Genomic DNA, 22,328 nt, shown 5'->3' with positions numbered 1-22,328 from the left:
TCTTTGGCAACACAGTAGATGCACCTTTGACATGAAAACCACTAGTCTAGCCTCGCAGCTGAGATACTGACGTAATCACTACTGTTAAATAATCCGCAATGCTTAATCAGGAAATCCGCCAACATTATCCAGGGAGAAACGTCTTTGTCTAAGGTAACGTCTCGTGATGATCATTTAGAATTTTATCGCGTGTAATATGTGTGTACATGTGTTAATTTCAAATTTCTTATTTAATTTAATGACTTTCCAAATTATATTATTAGACTAATTGTATCTAAAATACACAATTGTAGATCATTTTAATTAATGAAACTGATCTAACAAAATTATTAAAAACTGCAGAATTTCTTACACGTCACTTTGTAAATTTATATATTTATATAAATTTCAATTTGAAACTGTACAGGGTTGGATTCGACGTCCCTACAAAACGCCCTTTTAGACCCCTTGGGGTAATAAATTTCAATTATTTATTATTTATATTTATATCTGCATTTTGTATAATGATATTAGACATAGACAAATAAATTCCCTTCAAATTCTTAATACGGTAAAATGTAAAGACATTAGACAAAGTATAAAAGAATTTCTGAAATTTCTATTGTGGGATTGCTTGTGTATCTCTTGTAAGCTACATTAGTAAACGGTACGATCATCGCTGTGTAAGCAATCAGAAAATAGCATTCATAGATTTTATCGAAAACTGGAGCCACAGCAGGCGAACGGTGTTCCGCCGATCAAAGAAACGCGATTTTCACGACCTGATTTTAATCAGCGTACACAAACACACGGAGAATCGCCGATATCGACTCTTTCCGGCAGGGAGTTAATTCGGTAAATTCCATTCAAGGAGTAACTTCAGATCCATACAGTTAGATTGCGATTCCCATTTACTCACGCTGTACGAACCGGAAATCCTAAAAATAAACCAGTACATTTCATTACGAAAATTGCCAAATGTTGCAACTGTTCGTGATCGTTTTAGCAGGTTTAGCTCAACAGTGCTACTTTTTGATCAACCTCTATAATGTCATTATATTCTGTTTTAAAAGTTTTATGTATTTTAAGTTTTATATAAAAATCTTACTGTTCATATGTTTTAAGTTTTATGTAAAAATTTTAGATTTATATTAATTCTAGTAAGATTGAAAAGAAATTGAAAACTGCCTATACTTATATCTTTTCCACTAAAATATATTCATTCTTGTTTTCAATTTCTATATCTCTCTACATGTAATATAATACACCTATTCTTCTTCAGTTCAACTTTCTCATTTTGAAATTGTTACCGTGCAAATCTCGAGTAAAATAGATTAATAACTACTGAATCAATTTTCAAAGCATAAACAATATTTTATTTATCTTCAGTTCAGTTTTATTTATGGACCGCGATCGAACGGTCGCAATGAAAATCATAGGACAATTGGAACAATAAAAATCAGCGATCAACTCTTGACGGGAAATCCATGAGAGTGGGCGAGTCCGACAGTGTACACACTGTACACGATCTGGTCGCACGAACTATATTACCATGGCAATTATGTGGCACATTGATCTCCGCTTTTCTTGGGGTCGTTGTACTCACAAATCGATCTCCAAGAAACGGAGCAAGGGTGACGGCGCGCGGTCAGTTCTCTTGGGGGAATAACGGGCACCCAAGTCGCGTATCCTTCATCCTTCGAGATATCTGACGTTCTTTCGTTCGACGTTTCTTTCGAGAAACTCGTGTCCGCAATCTCTGACTAATTTTAGCAAAGTGACAGAGCACACATACACACACACGCACACACAAAGTACGCACATCGATTTGCGCGTGTACGCGGAAAAATATACGCGAGAAATCATGGGTGACTCGCCCGAATCGATCTCGCTCGACAAGGTGGAAACTCAAAGAATAGCTATCTTGGGAGAGACGACGTGTTAAATCCTGAGATGGCTACAGTTTTCAAGGGGAGAAAAAGACGATCGTTCAATTTCTGACAGTGGCGCGCACGACGAAATGGCCCGACATTTAAAATGTTTGCCTCTCGTGGGGAGCAATCTTGGTATTTTTTCTCTCAAGAAAAATTGTATTTTTCCAATATATTCAAATAAAAATACTATTTTTGGGAAAACGAGATATTACAGAATCCTTATTGTATCATATGTATACCAATTTCGTTTTGTAACAAAAAATTTAATATACATATATAGAAATTAGATAGAATGTTTGTGTGCCTGTTTAAAAAAAAAAAAAAAACAATATACTTCATACATATCGCTAGAGTGATAGACAAAGCTTCAAATTTAGACGTAAAATAATTAGCATAAGCCAATTCATCCATACAAAATATTTGCACAGACTTGTACAAAATTGACGACAATTCCGAGAAGGTACGAGCTGTTCGCGAGGATAAATATAAAGCTACTACATGGAGCTTAAATTACCGATCACGCGGAGGATAAGCGAAGAATGATAAATGCTCAGATTTATTCACGAGTCTCGGTGGGAGAAAGCTCCTCTTAAAATTCTCGGCGAGACTTTGTGCGGATCACCGGACATTCGGGCACTTTTAAATGATGCACCAAAGCGAATATTAAACGATCGTAACTTCCAGTGTAATAAGTCTTTCGTCGAGAGAATTAAGCTCAGTTTCGCTTCTCGATCTTTTTCCCCCTCGCTCGGTAGTTTTCCGGGCGAGTTTCCCAACGAGGTTGTTATCGATCGACCGCGTGGTCCTTTGTCGTTCGCGTTTCCTATGAAATTCGCCCCGACGTAACCAACCGTTCGCGAAATAAATGTTGCAAAGCCGTATGTGCAATTGCGTATCGCGATTAATAATGCAGCGTGATATAAATGTGCCATTCTCACGGTTTTTTTAATCGTCCCTGATGGATTGGAATTAATTTTCGAATTAAAATACAGCAGATTGTTAATAAAAACTTTCGCCTTTCGCTTTTATCGGAACTACAAATTTAAGTGAATATATTTAAATAACTAACAGCAGGTACATTTATTAAATTTAAATCCAGTTTAATATCAATAATATCATAATGTTATCAATATCACAGAGAGAACTCGTCTTTCTTTCATTCATATTCTTAAATTAAACTATAGATTATACTTACAATAAAAAATTTATTTTTACGATACAGATATTTCCATGTAATAAAATTTTATTTAATGGAATTTATTCCATTATCTATTTAATAAAATTTAGTCCATTAAATATCAAATCAAATAATCATTATGTTGCTTCGGTCGTATGGGTTACAGTTTCAATTAAACTATAATATTATAGTAAAGCTGATAAATAATATATTTAAAAAAGTGTGATATGTTTAAAAACTTGCTTACTTTGTGTACCCCAGAGTTCTTAATTTTAAACACACACCAAATACTTAAACGAAAAATGTATATCGCAAGAAGATGAGCACGAGAGAATAAGAACGACGAGACGGAAAAAGAGAGAGGGACGAGGGCGGAGTAAAAGCAAAAGCGTTATCGAGCGGTACTGACTCGCCCTCTCCATCCTTCTCCTGAACTTTCGTTCTCTCTCTCTCTTTCTTTCTCTCACCTTCTCTCTCGCTGTCAAGCATGGGATGCCCTTTTATCGTCTTCTCTTTGTTTCGCGCCCATATTTTCCGCCCACTCGCGGCCTCGCGTACTACGAAAAAGAAATCGGAGTAGGCCGGCCGGAGGGCTTTCCACCCGATTTTCCCGACCGATCCCGTGGCCAACCTGATCACCACTCGTGTATCATCGACAGCTAAATGAAACGAGGTGTCCTAAACGTGAGTAACGCTATACGAGACAACGGCTCCGTTCGCCGTGAGAGCATAAGGGGTGGCTGCAAAGTTCCGGACTTTATAAGTGTATAAGTTGTCAGCGCATCTCTGTCCAATATCTCTCAGAGCAGCCTTTTTACGTTGAAAATAATAAAGACAAATTATATAGGTAAATAAGTATAATAATTAAATTTATGATATATTCAAAATTTCTAACAGAGAACCAGATAACTACTTCTAATTCAAAATGACTAAAACTTTTTATTTTAAGAATAAAACATTTGTGAAACAATAAAAAATATATTATCTAGAGTAAGTACTTAATTTTTTGTATTCATTTGTTAATTTAATCATTAAAGCCTCGATTAAAGCTGAATAAGTTTAAAAGTTAAACGGATTTGTTTCCGCAGTTTACTAACCAAATACTATTCAAAAAGTTTCATTATGTCGCGGAAAGCATAGAATAATTATCTTGAGGCAAATGCTGTTAAATCGCATTGTGTTAAGAAAAATAATCCCACACAATCGATACTGATTTAAGAAGCGAGTCACATCAAAATTTGCCTCCGGTTAATAAGTAAGTAGAGCAGTTGATAAAACTTTCAAATGTTTCACCGAGGTCACTGTTTGTCGTTCTTTGATTTATTTGTCCTCCACGGATACGTCCTCGTTTCCCTTTGAAAGTCCTGGTTTCCCTGGAGAAAAGTTCTATCTGACAGCTATCATAAGAGTATCTCCGTAATTGAGTGTGCCATTCAATATTGATCATAATCTTTTCAAAACAAATTCATTAAAAAATGAGAGTTTACAAATTTCCGTTCATAAAACTAAACATTCTTTTGACTTTAAAATCACAAATATACGACGACAAGATATAATAGAAATTGTAATTTTTGACAATTATATAATTATATATATAATAGAAATGACAATTTGTAGCATTATATTGAGTTTAAACTTTAAACTTTAAACCCACAAAATCAATATAATGCTACAAATTGTCATTTCTATTATATATATATAATTATATAATTGTCAAAAATTACAATTTCTATTATATCTTGTCGTCGTATATTTAAATTCAATAATTAGATTTTAATATTATGCATACGACATTGATTTCAAGCAAATTTTATGCTTTTAATTTGAACCCGATTTTATATATATGATTGCGTTCCATTTCGTAACAATTACTTGTGAATCATATTTCGTGACAGTACTTTGTTCCCTTCAAAGTAACTAATTAAAGAGCTTGCAAAGAAACGGAGCGAAATTATTCTGACAAATTACCTGAGATATTTCCGCTTTTATCAGCAACTATGTAAAACGCAGCAGATATCTTGTTGGACAGTTTCGCGCGACATATTTTACATCTATCGGTGTATTCTTTATGTAAACCATCTCTCGCTCTTTCTTTCATCCTGCTAAATTATTATCTTTCATATATTTAAATACAGGAACGCTCAGTATTCGAGCGATTACATCATAAAGCTCCGAATAGATTTGACAAAATTTTCATCAAACAAAAACTCGACTTTTATCTTTTTCCCATTTTTACCTGTTTAATACATATGTAATTTTCGTTTTTTAATTAACGGATATGAATAAAAATAAGTTTTAGTTTTTGCTATTTCCAGCTATGTCAAAAACGTCCATAAGTCTTATTCTTTTCATTAATCTTAAATTAGGTTGTATCTTGCTTTCGTTTTTCCTCGAACCCTTTTCCTTATTGCTCACTATTACTCATCACGTATGTAAGTGTACATAATGTGTAAATGTATGTGAGTGTCCGCAGTGTTTGTTGAACTCGGGTCCGTGGGTTCGCCGACAATAAGCCCAAATGACTTTGCGGATCAGTCATCCCTGCGGAATTAATGTATACAATCTCGAATTTTTAACCGGCAGCGTAACCTCGCGCTACACCGCCATAAAATGCCATAAAACTGTGACGCATACACACGTGTCTGCTAATTACGTCAATACATAGGAACCATGTAAGCCGGGGGCGATATCAGCGCGACACATCAAACACGAGGATAAAAAATTGCCGGGCGCGGATCGATAATGTATCGCCCACAATACAGAAAGGTCAACATATTGTCAAGAGATTCTTCGTAACGTAAATCATATAATATTGAAGGAAATTAATTGAATCTAAACGAGAAATTAAATTATAATTCATTCACAAGTCATGATATTGAGGATTTTTGAGAAACATTATGAGAGAGATTGTGAAGATCTGCTTTGTCCTGCAAAATTGCAGGGACACGTCGTGTATATCGATTAAATCACATTTGATCCTATTTTTATTCATTGCCTTGCGACTCTGCCTATTGGCAGTTTCGCGCTTTCTCTCTCTCTCTCTCTCTCTCTCTCTCTCTCTCTCTCTCTCTCTCTCTCTCTCTCTCTCTCTCTCTCTCTCTGTCTCTCTCTGTCTCTCTCTTTTTCCACAAATCTATTTCAATCTGCGTTGCAAACTGAAACGGATCGTTCGCATCGATTCGCGCGCGCGTCCACTCGCCGGCGAATGTCAAGAGACAATTGATTTCTTTCCCCTCCGCGTGCACTGGTGCATCAATTGCTGCAGTTCGCGTAGCAGTCGTGCATGAGCGTCGTGCGACATCGCCGACAATTGTCTCGGCAATTTCGCCGATCATATACGATTCTTCGTTACTTTTATTGTCGTGAATGCGTCTCTGTCACGGGCAATAACCGGTAACAACGTTACCTATCGGATGTTATCATAAGTGACATAACTGGCAGCAGTGCCGCATCTATACACATCGCTTGCTTCCATGTTTGCCCCTTATTGCACAAGAAAGTCTTTCTCTCTTTAGAGAAGACTGTAATTATACGAAACAATATGACAAAAGAAAATGTTTGAAACATACGCGTGTTTGAAATCTTATTAATTACTTCGATAAGCACCAAAGAATATTTTTCTACGTACAAGAAGTTGTAAATGTCTAATTAATTTAAAAAAAAAAACTGTAACTTATAGCTTCTACTTTTGTAGTTATTCTATGATATTTTTACTTCTTGTTAATTAATCTATTTAATACTTAATCTATTAATTTGCTAATCAAGCTTTTAGCGGGACACTTTTCAAAATAAATAAATAATAACGCAAACTTTTCTTAAACTAACTCGCAACATATTTATGTATCTCATGTCACGTTTATTTAAGCTCTTATATTAGACCGATAAAATCCATAATACCTAAGGCGTGTACGTGCGCTCAGCGTTAAATGCATCATGCGAGAATATCGATCCTGAATGCATGTAAAATTATTTTGGCCAGTACCCGTGAAAGCTCGAGAGGAGTACAAGATAAACCTGTAGAACGCTATTCGGTCGGACATTTTTGCGCTTGGTTAAACCGAGTAACGCGCGATTAGCGCGCACACTAATCGTTTTTGTTTCGATCAGCTCGAATACGGGTATTCGCACATACGCGGAAGAATAAGCGTTTTCCTAGATAACGCGCGGGTGGAACCATCGATCGTAAACGTCGAATAAAAGTGGAGTTTATCGGATGTCCCCGATATAACCCAGATGTCCCAGTACGCGACCCAGATAGAAGGGGGAGCTTCCCAATGAAATGCTTTTCTCAACACTCCAAACTCTAACATATACTTCTGACTTATTTTGATAACGCAGTAGGTCTAATTAAGACACAATGTGCAAAAGTTATAAATTAAATAAGCGCAAAGAGTATAGCTCACAATTTTTAGAACCAAGGAACGACTGCTGTCAGTGTATATATATATATATATATATATATATATATAATGCAAATTTCTTTATAATATTAATTAATGTTGATACAGCAAATTTATTAAAAAATTCCTTAGTGTTTGCAAAAATAATAAGAGCTTATGTTCTACGGATATTTACATTTTTGCATTATTAAACATTAACGTTGAATATAATGACGAGATTGGAATGTTATTAACTGTATCAGATACAGCACGGGTTGCATTGCATATGAAAATAGGAATTTTTCGAGATAAAAACTTAAATTATGGAATCGACATTCTCTGCTTTTTACTCGCAAAAAAATGTTTAGTCGTTTTGAAATGGATATCAAAAATGGACTGTTTAATAATTACTTAAAAGATTCTATTTTTACAAGAATAATATATTATGCGCTAGAAATATAACTTGTAAAATTTTTGTGGTATTTTTTCTAAACCGTGTACGTAGCTTACCAAGTTTATTGAAATTAGATTTTTGAAATAAAAAATATAATAAATTCTCCAATATCATGGATTTGGTATTTTTCTGTATAAATAAAGAAGGAAAAGAATCGTTTTATTAGACGATAACAGTTATGAGTATGTGTGAAAACTATAGTATTCTATATTCTATGTCAAGGTAAGGTTAATAACTTCACAAAACAAAGAGAATTATTTGTAGAAGAGGGCTTTTACACAAGTTCACTTATGTTAGTAATAATACTTCTCATATCACTTTTCTTATTTGTTATTATCAAAAAGTAATTAGAAAGAACTGTCTAAAGAAAGAATTGTCTGCGATAAATGGGGAAATTCGTTTTCCCCGATTATTTATTAATTATAAGTCCGCAAAATAATTCGGGCTTGCTGTACTTAAATGGATATGTAAATTAAAATGTCAAAAACAAATTTCAAGTTTTTACTAATAGATATTGAATTCTTTCACCGCAGTAAAAAAAATATTATTGCGAAAAAAGATAATTTTCATTAGAAAAATGTTAGTCTTTTACAGACAGATGCAAAGTTATTTCTTGGCATAAACTGTGTAAGGTTTATTAGCCTCGATAGCTATTTGAACTTTTTATGAAATTTATGTAACATATACTACTTCGACATTCAAGTTTATCTAGAGCTCAGCCTATTGTTGGCGAAGTCAGCAAAGCTTTTTCTGTCCTTATAAATCCGTTCGATATCGATCGTGTCCGAGGCTGGACTTAGTTATCGTATTTTCCATAACTCAAGGTTGTTGCATAATAGACTATAATTTACGTCTGAAAAATCTTTTCGCAGATTTTGACGCACGTTTTTCCACATATCAAACAGACTTAAGATCTTTTTAGTTAAGCGTTGTTAGATTGTAAAGAAGTAATATTTCTTAAAGAAAGCGCAACGTACGTTTAGAAGACCAAACTTACGTAATAAATTATAATAAATATCAACACGTGTTGAGACACCTTAGCATGCACAAACACCGCTAATATATTGAAAATCATTTTCTTATTAGATAAAGACGTTGCAGGAAAGCGAAGTATATAACGTAGGGGACAAGCGACAGCAATTTATGCTGTTCCGTATTATCCTATGTAATATGCATTTGCATCGCATATTATTATAGCCTCTATTATATACGAATAGAGAAAAATGTGCAGAAAATAATTTAATATCATGAAATCCTTCGTCTTCTCACATCGTCATGACCTTTAATACATTGTCTGCAAATCAGTATTAGACACAATGAATATGTTATGCCATGAATAAAATAGACTACTATAATAATGCATGCAGCGTGCATTAAAATTGACGTGGCATCAAGTCGGCAGAATTCGGCATAGCGCTTTCATAACTATTTCATATTAGAAACTGATTTAATTTATATTGCGATAATAGGGTCACGCGTTCGAATGTAAATGTAAAATATATCACATAAATCGCGCGTTGCGGGAAATAAAACGAAAATCTCCCAAATCCAAGCCAAAATCAATACAAAAATATGATAAAGTGATATGATACAAAATCGGATCACTTTATATATCCAAGTTTCACTGAAATTTACATCTCTAAGCTTTACTCGTGATTTTTAAAATAATCGGATTTACTCAAGCCAATACTTTGGGCGTCGTCAATTGAAAGTTGACATTCTCGCATTGGTCGCGCTCGCACGCGCGATCGTGGTGTAAAAGCAGAATATATCCGTCTATATCAATCAGCCTAAATATAAGTATAGCGAGGCGAATTAACGAGGCCCTATGCCACATGCGGCAAAAATATGGCGCGACCGCATTGTTCCGTGTTCAGCGACTAAATCCGCGACTCGCCTTCGTTGTGAGGGAACGTTTCCATAATGTCTCAAGGATATTCTCCGCCTCTGATCGGCGCGTGTTCTTCGACATCCCGCCATTTATTAATCATTCATCGACGGCGTCAGAATAAACAGTTGCCCGATCGATACATACAGCAGGTGTAAATACGAGAATGTATAATTTAACATCAATGAGCAGAAGGAAGAAACAATGGAAGGAACGTCAGATTATCGCGATTAACCCTCTGTTTATAGCGTGGGACGATCATTATTAGCAATTCTAGCGTATAGGAAACGCATCATATTTACGTCATACTTGCGTTCAACTTGCGAGAAAACTTTGTTACGTTTAACTAATTTTTCTTTCCGTGCTTGGTACAAACATTTTGTTCTCTTTTGTTCTCAGCTGTATTTTTATGCTGGAAATATAAAACAGTACAAACTTTTATTAATTCGCCATGTTTTCTAGTTTTACTTATATGTTGATGTTTACTCGTTACTTGCGTATAATATTTGTATTGAAAATCACGTCGAGCTAAAATATCAAGTGAAGCTAAAGTTTAAAAAAAATTAAAAAAAATCTTCCTCGAGAGACTTCGAAAGAGCTCCCGCGAGCCTTTAATGTATACTCTTGTTCCTTGTATTATAATGCGACTGTGGACGAGCTTGATAGAAAAGCGGAATACCAAAAGAGAGGAAAAGAGAACGGACATGGTAACCAGACGACGAGAATCCCGACCCGTTTGAGAGCGGACAGATGTGAGAGAAGATAGAACGACGAGTTCGCGAATTCGTCGCGACAAGATTCATCGGATGCGAAAATAGAACGGGTCACTGGATGGCCCGGCGATAATATAATTAAACGAAACGAAAGTCTTATTTCTCCGTCTGGAAAAGATGCAACACGTGGGATAACTTATTTGCCAAAAATTAATGGTCGCGTCTTTAAGTCAGAAAAAACAATTTATTTCCTTTTGACGTTCGCAGTTTTTATTACCTATATAAAAATTATTCTTTGGAAATAATCCATTATCGACTGTTACTCGTCTGCTGAAGTATCTTAATGAAAATTATTAATAGCGATTATGTAAAATATTTGTAAAAAGATAAGCTTGCTTTACTTTGATTGTATGCAAATCGATTTTATCGTGGTGTTTATTAAATATTCAGTTCAAAGTTCGAATTAAATATCTTCAATACTATATAATATTGTGCGTTGTTATGACGTGAATAATGCCAAATACGAATGCTGCATTATGCATTTCTTTCTATCGGACAGCATAATAACGCTCCCTAAAATCGACCGTCTTCGTGTAGCCACGGCCTCGAATAGCAGCTGCAACTCCAGATGAATTACAGTGGCGTGTGAACATTCATGAGATGAGAGACGGTATTGTCGGCACTTAGACATGAACAGATTCACATCCCACGGCAACAGCGTTTATACAGTACGGGCATAAGATCGACCGACGTCCAGAAAAGCAAGTTTAAGATTATATAGCTCTTTCGTTATTAAGTCATTCGTGAATTCACTTTTGTCACTTTCACTTGAACAAAGCGGACAGAAAGGAATTATTTGTAATTAAATTAGAGATTTCCTGACATAGATTTAGTAACTTTTCACCTTTACTAACAGCGCAATTTTAATTAATGTCAGGTGTAACGTTGAAAAGATAATTGGAATATTTCTATAATTAGTATAAAATGTAAAAAAAATGTATAAAATACATTTACTTTTGCGTAAATATTGTTATTTAAGCAAATTATTAAATAAAACAATATATAAATTTCTGGTGATTAAAAACAATATAGTAAAACAATATTAATATATTAAATGAATCTGGTTTTTGTATACTTTGACGTACGATGTTGTTTTCAGAAATGTGTTTCTGAACATAAAATAATGTAAGAAATTAAGGGAAAATCTATGTTAAGATTAAAGATATAGCCGTAATTCAAGTAGATAATAATCAGATCAAATTTTCGGAGATAATAATTAGATTTAATTTGCAAATAAGATACGATACATGTCACAACATGAGATAGCTTTGCAAAAGTCAAATTGGTCTTGTTTTAATTTAGATATTGCAATAATCAAATAATTTTAATAAAGATAGAATTTCAACAAAATTTTATAATCCAAAATAACAAATAAGCTCGCATTTGTGTAATTAATTTGTAGCTTGCAATGCGCAATGTCCTAATTTTGACAAAATGTTAAATATGCAGCGTTAAACATGCATCATTCATTTTTCTCTTTGAATCATGAAAGACCATTAATTTTATGAATAAAAGATTTTCAAACTAACAATAAGATTATTTTGCAATATTTGAAGACATTACTATTAAAAAATAATATTTTTCATTTTTTCTTAACATAATTCTTTTAGTAGTTAATGTGACAAAAATTTTAAATTATTTATTCATAAATTTTATAAAATATACCGATAGACTATTACTTTTTAATAATATTCACAAATTTGCAAAAAATATATGTATGATGTACATGACGTGATCTCTCAATCGGTGCTTCAACTATTCAGACTATCACATCGCACCATTCAATTATCGAAGTTACCAACATTCTCAACATGTTTCATGAACATAGTATGTGTGGGAGTTCGTAGACGCCATATTCTGCCTTCGATGCGGGAATTCGTGCAGAATGTAATTTTCGCATTTTACGTCGTATCGCAGGGTATAGAAGAATATAAGTTGAGAATATTACAAAATTGTAAAAAGTCAAGCGATATTTCTTATACGAGTCACACACGCGTATCACGAGCCAATCTTGAACCGCTCGCTACCGTGAGAAAGAGAATTATAATTTCTCAGTCGAATTAGGATCGTTATTTTTTTCATCCCTGCTGCAGACATTCTCAGGTTGCCGATGCTAATGGAAGAAAGGAAGGGTGCAGGAAAAGCCCGCCGGAGGCTGTGCGCGGATCGATCGAAGACTCCACTTACTCTCTCAGCACCGCATCGAGGGAGACGAATGAGAATTATTTCTTTCGACGTTTCTCTTCGTCGTTCGCGTACATTTCTTTTTTTCTTCTCCCGAAGCGATATGGTGATATTAGCTTGTTCAGCAACTTTTTCCGGAAAATTACGCGATTTCTCGTAAAGCTTTCCGCAACGACCAGGCCGGAGAAATTCAAAGAGAATAAACGAAGTTAATAAATTCATCTATAATTAATATTGTTAATTTTTGTAGCAGCGGAAGTTAAAACTAAACTTTAACGTTATTTCCCGGTAGAAAGCCGAGTACCGTCATACGAGATTATTAATCTCGTGAGCATCAGCAGAAATATTTTATGATCCTATCCCGCGTTTAATTAAGAGCCCTTTTTTAATTGCGCGAGATTATAAAGTTGAAATCCGATAGATGTGGCCGTTTGAGTTTTCTAATATAAAAAAAGTATGAACAGTTCATTCGCTTAAAACAAATAATATGCTATATTTATAAATTTTTATACCTTTATATTTTATGTCATAATTATTTTTATGGACGGTATAAAACAAAGAGAAACCTTTTCCTTGTCCGTTTTGGCGTGGGTAATGTAATGTAAATTTATTTTCTTAATTTTGTGCCAAGGAAAATATACGACTACCATCGAGTGATGCGCGCAATGAGAATCGTTATCGATATAAAAACCTCGTCGACGCGGGCGTAATTTACAGCGTATCCGGCTCGCCCATAATTGCGAATTTTGCAGGAGGTGCTGGGCATTACGGGAACAATGAGATTTATGTAAGCCTGACAAGTACACGTAGATCGCGGGAGATGTACGTCTAGCAATACGCGTTTACTAACTAAGACATAGGTATAAACGGAGACAGAGCCACGAATGTGGGCAGGCAGCCAGAGAAACATCTAGCTCTTTGAAATTCTTCCGCTCACGGGGGCAATGACTTATTCGACGCCGCTGTAAACGCGACACGCGTGTGAAAACGGACGTATGCACGCATGCGGTCCCGACAAATCGCGCGTAAGCGCATTCGAGTACGGATTTAATTAACCCGGGTGGAAAAATGTGAATAAAGCGACTGCAATCCGCAGCACGTCGTTCTTATGTGACATTCGTTTTTGACAAAACCAAAAGATATCTTTTTTCCTCGGATGGTTTCATCGGATTCACTCGCTGTGGTCGCTAAACCACAAAACATAACGTAGTAACAAGACAAAATGATGATTTAATTAAAAATTGGTGTGTATGTTGTGTGCGTTATGAAGTTTTCGCGGTGATGAAGTATATCATCCATGACTTTTATACAATCAAATTCCATGAATTCTCACAAATATGTATCGTATTATGTATCTAGGAATGTAAGTTGTTATATAAATTTTCTCTCAACAGTTATTACATATTATTTTATGAAATTTTGCTAAATGTGTTATGATGTAATAAAAATATTACCTCCTCATTATATGTGACAAATTACTCACATTCCAGCAATACGTCAATATCCTTATATAATGTAAATATGTTAATGCATTGGTTATTTTAGATTATGAAGATTGCATTTTATATAAAATGTTTACTATTGCGAAAATTTCGAATTATCGTAATATATATCGCAGGGCTATCGAGGAGCTTAGCAGAGCTCGCATGCATGAGCTTTGTTTAATTAATTTATCGACGTATCGAATGATATCATTGTAAAATATCGTAAAGCGATGAACGCGAAAACAAATTACGGCATGAGTGAAACTTGTTGCCGTGCCATGAATGATTACGAATGATTTACGCGATGACACGCTGCACCCCACACTGTCATAACGTTAATGAATTCACAATCTCGTAATTGCGCGCATTGTAATAATGGACCAATTACCGCAAAAGCTTCGGGGGTTTATGCAACGCTCGCGAAATCGGCATATAAAAAAGGTGGCTCCCCCTTCGTGTTGCATTTCTAGCAAATCGATAATAAGATTCTGCAACAGTGTCGTTATTGAAGAATAAACTGCCGTTATTCTTGCTTGAAAATTTGCTTAAGGAAGCTTAATAATCGTAATGTTCGGTGACAAATCCTCAATGACGTCACGACAGTTAGAATGACTGTCTTTTAATGTGTGACAAAAATTTTGCTAAAGATATTTTATCTTATTTGTGAAATGAATACGTAATGTTTCAGCAGACATAATGATTCGCTGCTTTCGTAAAGATCCCACCCTCTGTACCACACTACGTCGAAGATTATTCATCAAAGAGTTGACCCATTTCCAGCTGACTATAAAAGATAAATGCATTTTATATATAATATTTTCCAGTTTTTTTTTTTTTTTTTTTTTAATTTTCGCTTTAAAGGGGATGTTGGTCACAATTCAGCTACCCCAAATAATGTTAATAGTTTTCTGAAAATATCACATTTTTTCTTCTAAAAAATAAATGTATTTCTGACTGAAACTACTCAAAAACATAATCGCATATTTTGAAATATTTTCCTATTTCATCTATTTTTCGAGGAGCTCATAATTTCCATTAAAGGATTGATCCATTTTCGAATACCACCGCACCAACACCTGCTTACGTATGATAATCCTTTCGACCGCAAGCTGGTTAGCGTTAATTATTAGGTCAATCACACTGTGCTAAAATATTCTGCAATATACGCAACTTCGCGATCACAGAAAAGGGTTAACATGGGCACACCAGGTCGCATCCCGCGACCTGATTTCGAGAGGACGGCCTTCGCGCAAGGACGCGCGTGACGTGACAGCCGCGACGATCTCGGCCAGGACGACGTTCCGCGCATTTCCGCGACTTTCCAAGAACATCTCTTCGTGTTTCGTGATAACGAGAGCTCTCGATGAGGCTATTATAAGCAGCCCGTGCAGTATTCGTGGGGGACCAACGGAATCCGATAATCGAATCCTATAATACGATGACGCGACCATACGCGCACACGGAGACGCGCGACACACGCGCTCGCAAGGCTAAACCGAGCATCGCGAATCGACCGGTCCGCAGAGGAGAGCGCGGTAGTTCTCGACTGACCTGATTCTCCGAGTTGAGCAGCTTGAGTTGTTCGTTGATGAGGCTATACTTGGTGCTCTCCTCCTTGCGCAACGCCCGTTCCTTCTTCAGCTCCGGACTCCAAAAGGTCTTAATGCTGTGCATCGAGCTGCCCAGTTTCTGGTTCGTCAGCTCGAGCTCCTTCTTCAGGTTGCCGAGCTCGCGTTGCAGATCGTTGTTCTGGTGCTGAAGTTCGCCAATGTAGCCGCCGCCGTCGCGCAGCATGTGCGGATTCGGGCTCTGACGCGCCGACCTGGAGCCGTACAGCTCGTCCTCCAGGTAGAGTCCGCGATCGCGGCTACGCTCGCGGCTCGGCTCGCGTATCGGCACGAATTCCCGATCATGATCGAGAACGCCAGCGGAGGCACGATCGAGGCTGGTGTAACGCGCTACCATGCCCGCCGAGCTGGACATGGCGGGTCTCGAAGCGCTTCTGGATCGGTGATGTCCGCCCCCACCGCCCCCGGTCGACATACTCCTACCCCTCTCCTCGAGCATCACGGGACTGCCGAGGTCCTCGTCGCGGGAGTAGTACGGGCTGCCCAGCTGATGGTGATGGTACCCGCCGCCGTAGCCTAGATGCTCCGGCGAGTTGTTGCCGCTACGTGTTCCCCGTTGCTTGCGACCACCGAGCGGACTGCCACGACCGCTGGCATAACTTCGCGACGGACTGCGATCAACGGTCGGCAGTTCGCCCACGCGACGACCGCTGCGTGGTGAACGTGTGCCACCACCGGGACCGATCACGCCACTGCTCGAGTAAGGGTCCCGTGACATTCTACGGGAAACCTCGGCGTATAGCCGTACCTCGTCCTCCTCCTCGTAGACGCGAGAAATCGTCTCGAGTCAGTGTCGTCGTCTCGTTAGCGTTTCGTCGGTATTCCGTCGGTGCTCGTCGTCGTCCTCTTTTTCCTTCTCCTCCTCTACGATCACCCGATTCTCTCTCTCTCTCGCGATCGCGAACGCTTTGTGCGATTAATAATCCACGCGTCTTTTTCTATCTCGACCTAGTGATTCAGTGGTCTGTCCGTGTCTAAAGCAATGCTCGGTCCTCGATTTCCCAAGAGAATCCTGTGCAACCCGGACCTCGAAATTTCCGCAATCGCTTTGTCACGCCTTGCGACCGTTCCCCTGTCTCTCGTCACCCTCGTGCGTCTTCACGCTCATATCAGCTCGATTGTCCCCACAGATGATTCAATCAACGAGCGTTTTCCCGTCACAGCGGGACGTCCGTCCGGTCTATCCGAGCTTTCAGTTAAAGTAACAGCCGGAGGACGTGCCGCTTCGCCGCGCGCGCCAGAATCTCGACGATCGCCTTCCTTTGGGCGACTCGATCTTCGCTTCGTTCCCAACTTCGTGCTCCAACATCCGGCTATGGCCGATGACGACGAGGACGACGACGATACGTTCCCGATCTCCTTGCGCCTTCGCGATCTTTTATGCCAAATCGCGGACACGACAACGACGTGTCCTGGAATGCGCGTGGACGTTTCTACTCTACGTGTGATGGCGCGTTCGCGAATGACGGGCATTGACGAAAACGTGATCGTCTTGGTCCTCGTTCTCTCTACGCGAGAGACGGTTGCCGTGTATCGCCGATCTCAACGGAGGTTCGGTCCCTTCTCTGCCGGTCGATCGACCTCATCCTAGCATCGCGACGATGATCCTCCGCCCGATCGATCCTCTCTCTCTCTCTCTCTATCTCCACCCACTGCCACACCGCCACCGCCACCGCCACCGCCACCTCGCCTCCTCGCCGAATACAACTCTTCCGCGCTTCTGGCCGGCGTACTACTACTAGCGGATAGTACTACTACGCGCGTGGGTCACTTCGTACTCGGCGGCGGCGTACGGCGAGGTCACGACCCTCGTCGGCCCGAGAATCGATCTTTGACCTTCTTTCGGCGGCGTAGCCCATCGAGCGAGGGCGAATAGAGATCGAAGGGGAGAGAGAGAGAAAAAGAAGTAGCCGACTCCCACCTCTTCCACTTTTCTGTCTTCCTGAACCGACACGACGAGAATGAACGAACGAACGAATCCTCTCTCGCGTACTCCCTCTCTCTCGTTCCCTCTTCCGGTCTCTCTCGCTCTCTCCCTCGGCCTCCGGTCGCGGGGCTCCGGATCCAAGAACCGCCCTTTCGCGAGCCGGCCAAGTCGACGAACCAAGCCGGCTATGTTCCCTTCCTCGCGGACCTCGTTCCACCCTCGTTCGTGCCGGCGGCTCGCTCGCTCGCTCGCACGCACGTACTCGAGCCTACGTGCGTACGTATGCGCGTGTACTACACGCGTGTGTCTCGCTTCCGTCGCGTGCGCTTATCGTTGGCGCACCACACACACACACACGCGCACGCACGCACGCACACGCACACACACTCGCAATTTCGAGCGGTAGAGAAAGAGGAAAGGAGGAGAAGATATATTTCTCTCCTTCTCTCTTTACACGTCGCGCACTACCGTTCCCGTTTCGCGAAACCAGCGCCTAAGGTCCCTCCTTATCGATCTCATTCTCTCGCCTCTCGTCTCTCTCTTTCTTTCTCTTTTCCTCCCTTCTTGTGGTCTCGTCGTCGTCTCGCCGTCCGCGCCTCGTGGACGATGCCCGACGTCGCTCCGCTCGACTTCCGGTGAAACACAACGCGAGACGGACGGCGAATCAACCACCGACCAACCGATCGACCAACCGCACTACACTATCCACCGTCCACCACCGGAGCACAGCCACTTCCATGCACTGACGCCGACACCGTCGCCGCCGCTACCGCCACCGGCGTTCGCCGCCACCCTCGCGCTTACCCACCCTCTCTCTGTGTCTTTTCCCCGCTTGCTCTTTTCTCCACCCTTCTCTCACTTTCTCTATCTCTATCCTCCTCGTTCGCGCAGTCGAACACGGGCCAGCCACCCCGTACGCATACGCATACACATATATACACTTGCGATTGCGCGAGCCCCCGTGATTACACCCCCGTTCGACGGCGCATAGACGTGCGCGTGTACATGTACATATACCACCGTCGCGGAGGAGCCTTAGCGCGCGACGGATCCGCGCGCACTGAGAGAATGCTCTAATACCGGCTAGGACTGAGCGAGAGAGGCCACCCTTTGCTACCACTACCATCTAGACCACTACCACCACGACCACCTTTGCCGGCTCTTCCATCATTGGCGCCACCTTCGTGGAAACGTCACCGCGAGTTATGTCCCTACCCCGCGAATATGCTCTACGTACAACGTCACTATAATCATTGTACTCATACCCGCACACATACACACGTTGGAGGGCGAAGGTAAAAGCATCGGCAGCGCCACCGATCGACGTCACCAACGTCATCGCGACAGCCACGACGCCGAGGCGTACCACCCCGCTCGATTTCCCCGTCAACCCTCCTCGCCACCCCGATCACACCCCCTCACCGTTGATCACTCCCGACTACCCCACCGAAGGCGCGACAAGCTCTATGGTGAGCGCCCCTCTTTCAGGCTGGTTCGCCAACGCGCAGTAGCACACGCGGATCCATGTGTAGACGAGAGTTCAGGATACCGTGTATCGTGTGATGCTACTGGGTAGCAAACTTCAGAAAAAAATTTTGCATTTTTACAATTTTTAAATGCGCATTGAAAATAATAAGAAGATAAAACCAGAACATTAAAACGATATATGTATATGAAAATTGTTAAAATAATTTGGTACGAAACCAATATCTCAAAGAATTTTGTTAAATTACTTTCAGAAAACAGCGTCAATCACTATTTATTCGAGATAAATGGCAATAAACTTCTTCAGATTAATAATTAGAATAAAACACTAAGCACATATGACGTATTTGTGGAATTCAGATAATAGCTAAGTTAATTCAATTTTTGCTTAAAATAGATATTTTTAGGAGATTATTTCAAAGAGTACGTATATCTCAAATATTATTTATTTTTACATAATTTCAAAGTAATAAAGTAAAAGAAATTGTGTGATCATATCTTCAATATTTCAAACAACAATTAAATTAATTTATCACAAAATGTCTCCTTTCTAAAAAGATTTCTTAAAATATATTTAGCAAAACTAATTGTAAAATATCAAAATTAGATATTTGTCAAATTATTAGATTTAAAATACACGTAAGCTATTTTAATAATTCAATGACGAGTTATATATAAAGAAATAATCACATACTAATAAAGTATTATCTTAAATTTTCTTTCTTTAAAGATTATTATTTTCAACTAGAAATGATAGAAGATTTTTAATAGCAAATGATAAAAGTTTGTTTTTTGTCCACCAGCACGTTATATTTTAGATATTTTTCAACACAAATTCTAATGCATATATTTAAATGTGTGTCAACGTTATTATTGTTACTGCTATATTAATCTTTAATTTAATATTTTTATATTAATTTTTTAGAAATTTATTAATAAATAAATTTATTAATAATGTACATGAAAGGCATATTCCAGAGAGGGCATGGAAGTTTACAGATTTAGAATAATCTCAGACATAAATTATGTTACTGCTCGTTGCAACAGCGATGTTTAATTAAAACGGCTTTACGTAAGAAAAATTACTGTTGCATGAATCTCCTTAGGGCACCCCGTATTCCAACCCTGAATGCACGTTCCGTTTGGATTTTCTTCTCCCTTCTCCCCCTGACGACCGTCGACCCAGCGTACGAGCATCGCAATCAATGAAGCTACGATTCATCGAGCAGTAACGTATCGTCATGGAATTGAATTAAGGCGGTCTCTTTGATGAAATAAATGTGATACCAAGACGTAACATATAATTTATTAACATGCTCTAAAACGTGCAATATTAAAATGTACGACCTACAAAAATTTAACAAATTAAGATTGTTTTTTTGTTTAATGATATTTGTAAAAATTATAAAAATGTACGATCTTTTGTGTAATAATGTTCTACTGGATTACTTTATTTTACTTAACATACGGTTTTGCTTTGTGAGTAAAATCAGGAAAAGTCAGAAATTATAATATGCTAAATGCAAGCGAGTTGGTTTATAAATAATTAATTTTGCATTTGTTAGAAAATCCCGGAACTATAAATCACATATGTATACAAGGAACTGATATGTAATACAAGTTCGTGATGTTAATAATCCGACTCTATAATTGTCTACAGTGTTCTATACAGTCTCGGACACTTAATGAATGCAGTTTCACATTACGTTTTGCCTTGAACATAATTAAGTTTATAATTATATATTATTATAGTAAGTTTAAATCATATTAGCAAAAAATACGCCGATGCCCAATGCCTATCCTAGGCCTCCTCCTCCTCTCAGGCTGCTCTGGCCACAAAATCACCTCCACCTTCGAGTCAAATAGGAGTCTCGAGCCACACATTGAAACTCGTGGCAATGCAGTGTGATTTCATTGCCATTAAGCAAGATAAATCAAGAAGCCATTTCAGCTATATTGCATTAATTTTACGACGTTGTTGCAATATAGTCGAAATGTTTCTTGACTTTTCTCGCTTAATGAAAATGTAATTGCTGAAAAGAATGATAAATGACTCCCTACCTACGTTTTAGCTAAGGCCCTACCTACGCTTATTTCCCTACGCTTCCCTACGCTAAAACTCACCGACACCGATGCGCAGCAGCGGAGCTGTATCTGCAACGTCGCTACGATGATTCTGTAACAATCAAACATATATTCCAGATTAGAGCAGGGAAGAAAAGAGACAGTCTGTACTTCGATAAATAATTAAACAAACATAAAACACGGGATTTTATATTTTATTACGTTAAATCAATTTAATAAAAATATAACGTTTAATTTCTTGAAAGTATACTCTATTTATTGAAGACAAGAATTTTAAATAAAATTTTCAAAATTAATTAATTTTTTTTTAATTTCTACTCTGGCTAACTTTACTATTCGATTAAAAAACCGATTGGTTTAACTATCCGCGAAAGACACAATATGTATAAACCAATTATATTTACCGCATGTTGTTTCGCCGGCTCCTGATGCCTCTCCCAGGCCTCCACTTCCTCTCACGCTGGTCGAGGTGTCCCTCGTGTTCCCTCGATGTGAAGCTGATGCTCCTTCCTGCGTGGATATTTTCTGTAACATAAAAATAATCGAATCAATTAAATAATTGTCACGCGCATCGAACATCTTATATATTATTCAGATTAATGTTTTCTTAAATTACTTCTCCGAAAAAGGTCTCTACGTTAGAATCAACTTGAATCAAATTTTTCAAATTATTTCTTTTTACTAATTTATATTTCGAAACACGGTTTAATGTAGCAACTAAATACGGATAAACGAAAAGAGGGATTCTATAATATCTTTAGAAAAAATAAAAAGTAACATTTACCAGAAGTGTTGATACGCCGATGGTCGATGCCTATCCTAAGCCTCCTCCTCCTCTCAGGCTGCTCGGGATGTCAGCTTCGCAAGATTCCCTCGCTGCTCCGATGTCACCTTCTGCGTCGTTATTTTTTGAAACATTCAAATGAACGATTCGATTAAGTAAAAACAGAA

General features: G+C 38.5%; 1 protein-coding gene across 10 annotated transcripts in view; it reads right to left on the bottom strand.

Annotated features, from left to right (window-relative positions):
• Brp (ELKS/RAB6-interacting/CAST family member bruchpilot) overlaps nucleotides 1–19,444 on the bottom strand; it is a 75,067-nt gene extending 55,623 nt beyond the window's left edge. Inside the window, exon 1 of one of the 10 annotated variants that reach the window (XM_077413281.1) lies at nucleotides 15,804–19,444. In XM_077413281.1, coding sequence (XP_077269407.1) covers nucleotides 15,804–16,598 — 795 coding nt within the window. In that variant the 5' untranslated portion in view covers nucleotides 16,599–19,444. The remainder of the gene's footprint in view (nucleotides 1–15,803) is intronic. The other 9 variants (XM_077413307.1, XM_077413315.1, XM_077413214.1 and 6 more) reach the window with 9 other exon arrangements.
• Nucleotides 19,445–22,328: the final 2,884 nt, after the last annotated feature.

The sequence above is a fragment of the Temnothorax americanus genome, unplaced genomic scaffold (assembly GCF_048541705.1).
Source record: "Temnothorax americanus isolate GAGA-0224 unplaced genomic scaffold, ASM4854170v1 Scaffold10, whole genome shotgun sequence".
Taxonomy (NCBI): Eukaryota; Metazoa; Arthropoda; class Insecta; order Hymenoptera; family Formicidae; genus Temnothorax; species Temnothorax americanus.
This window is presented reverse-complemented; position numbering and strand designations above follow the sequence as displayed.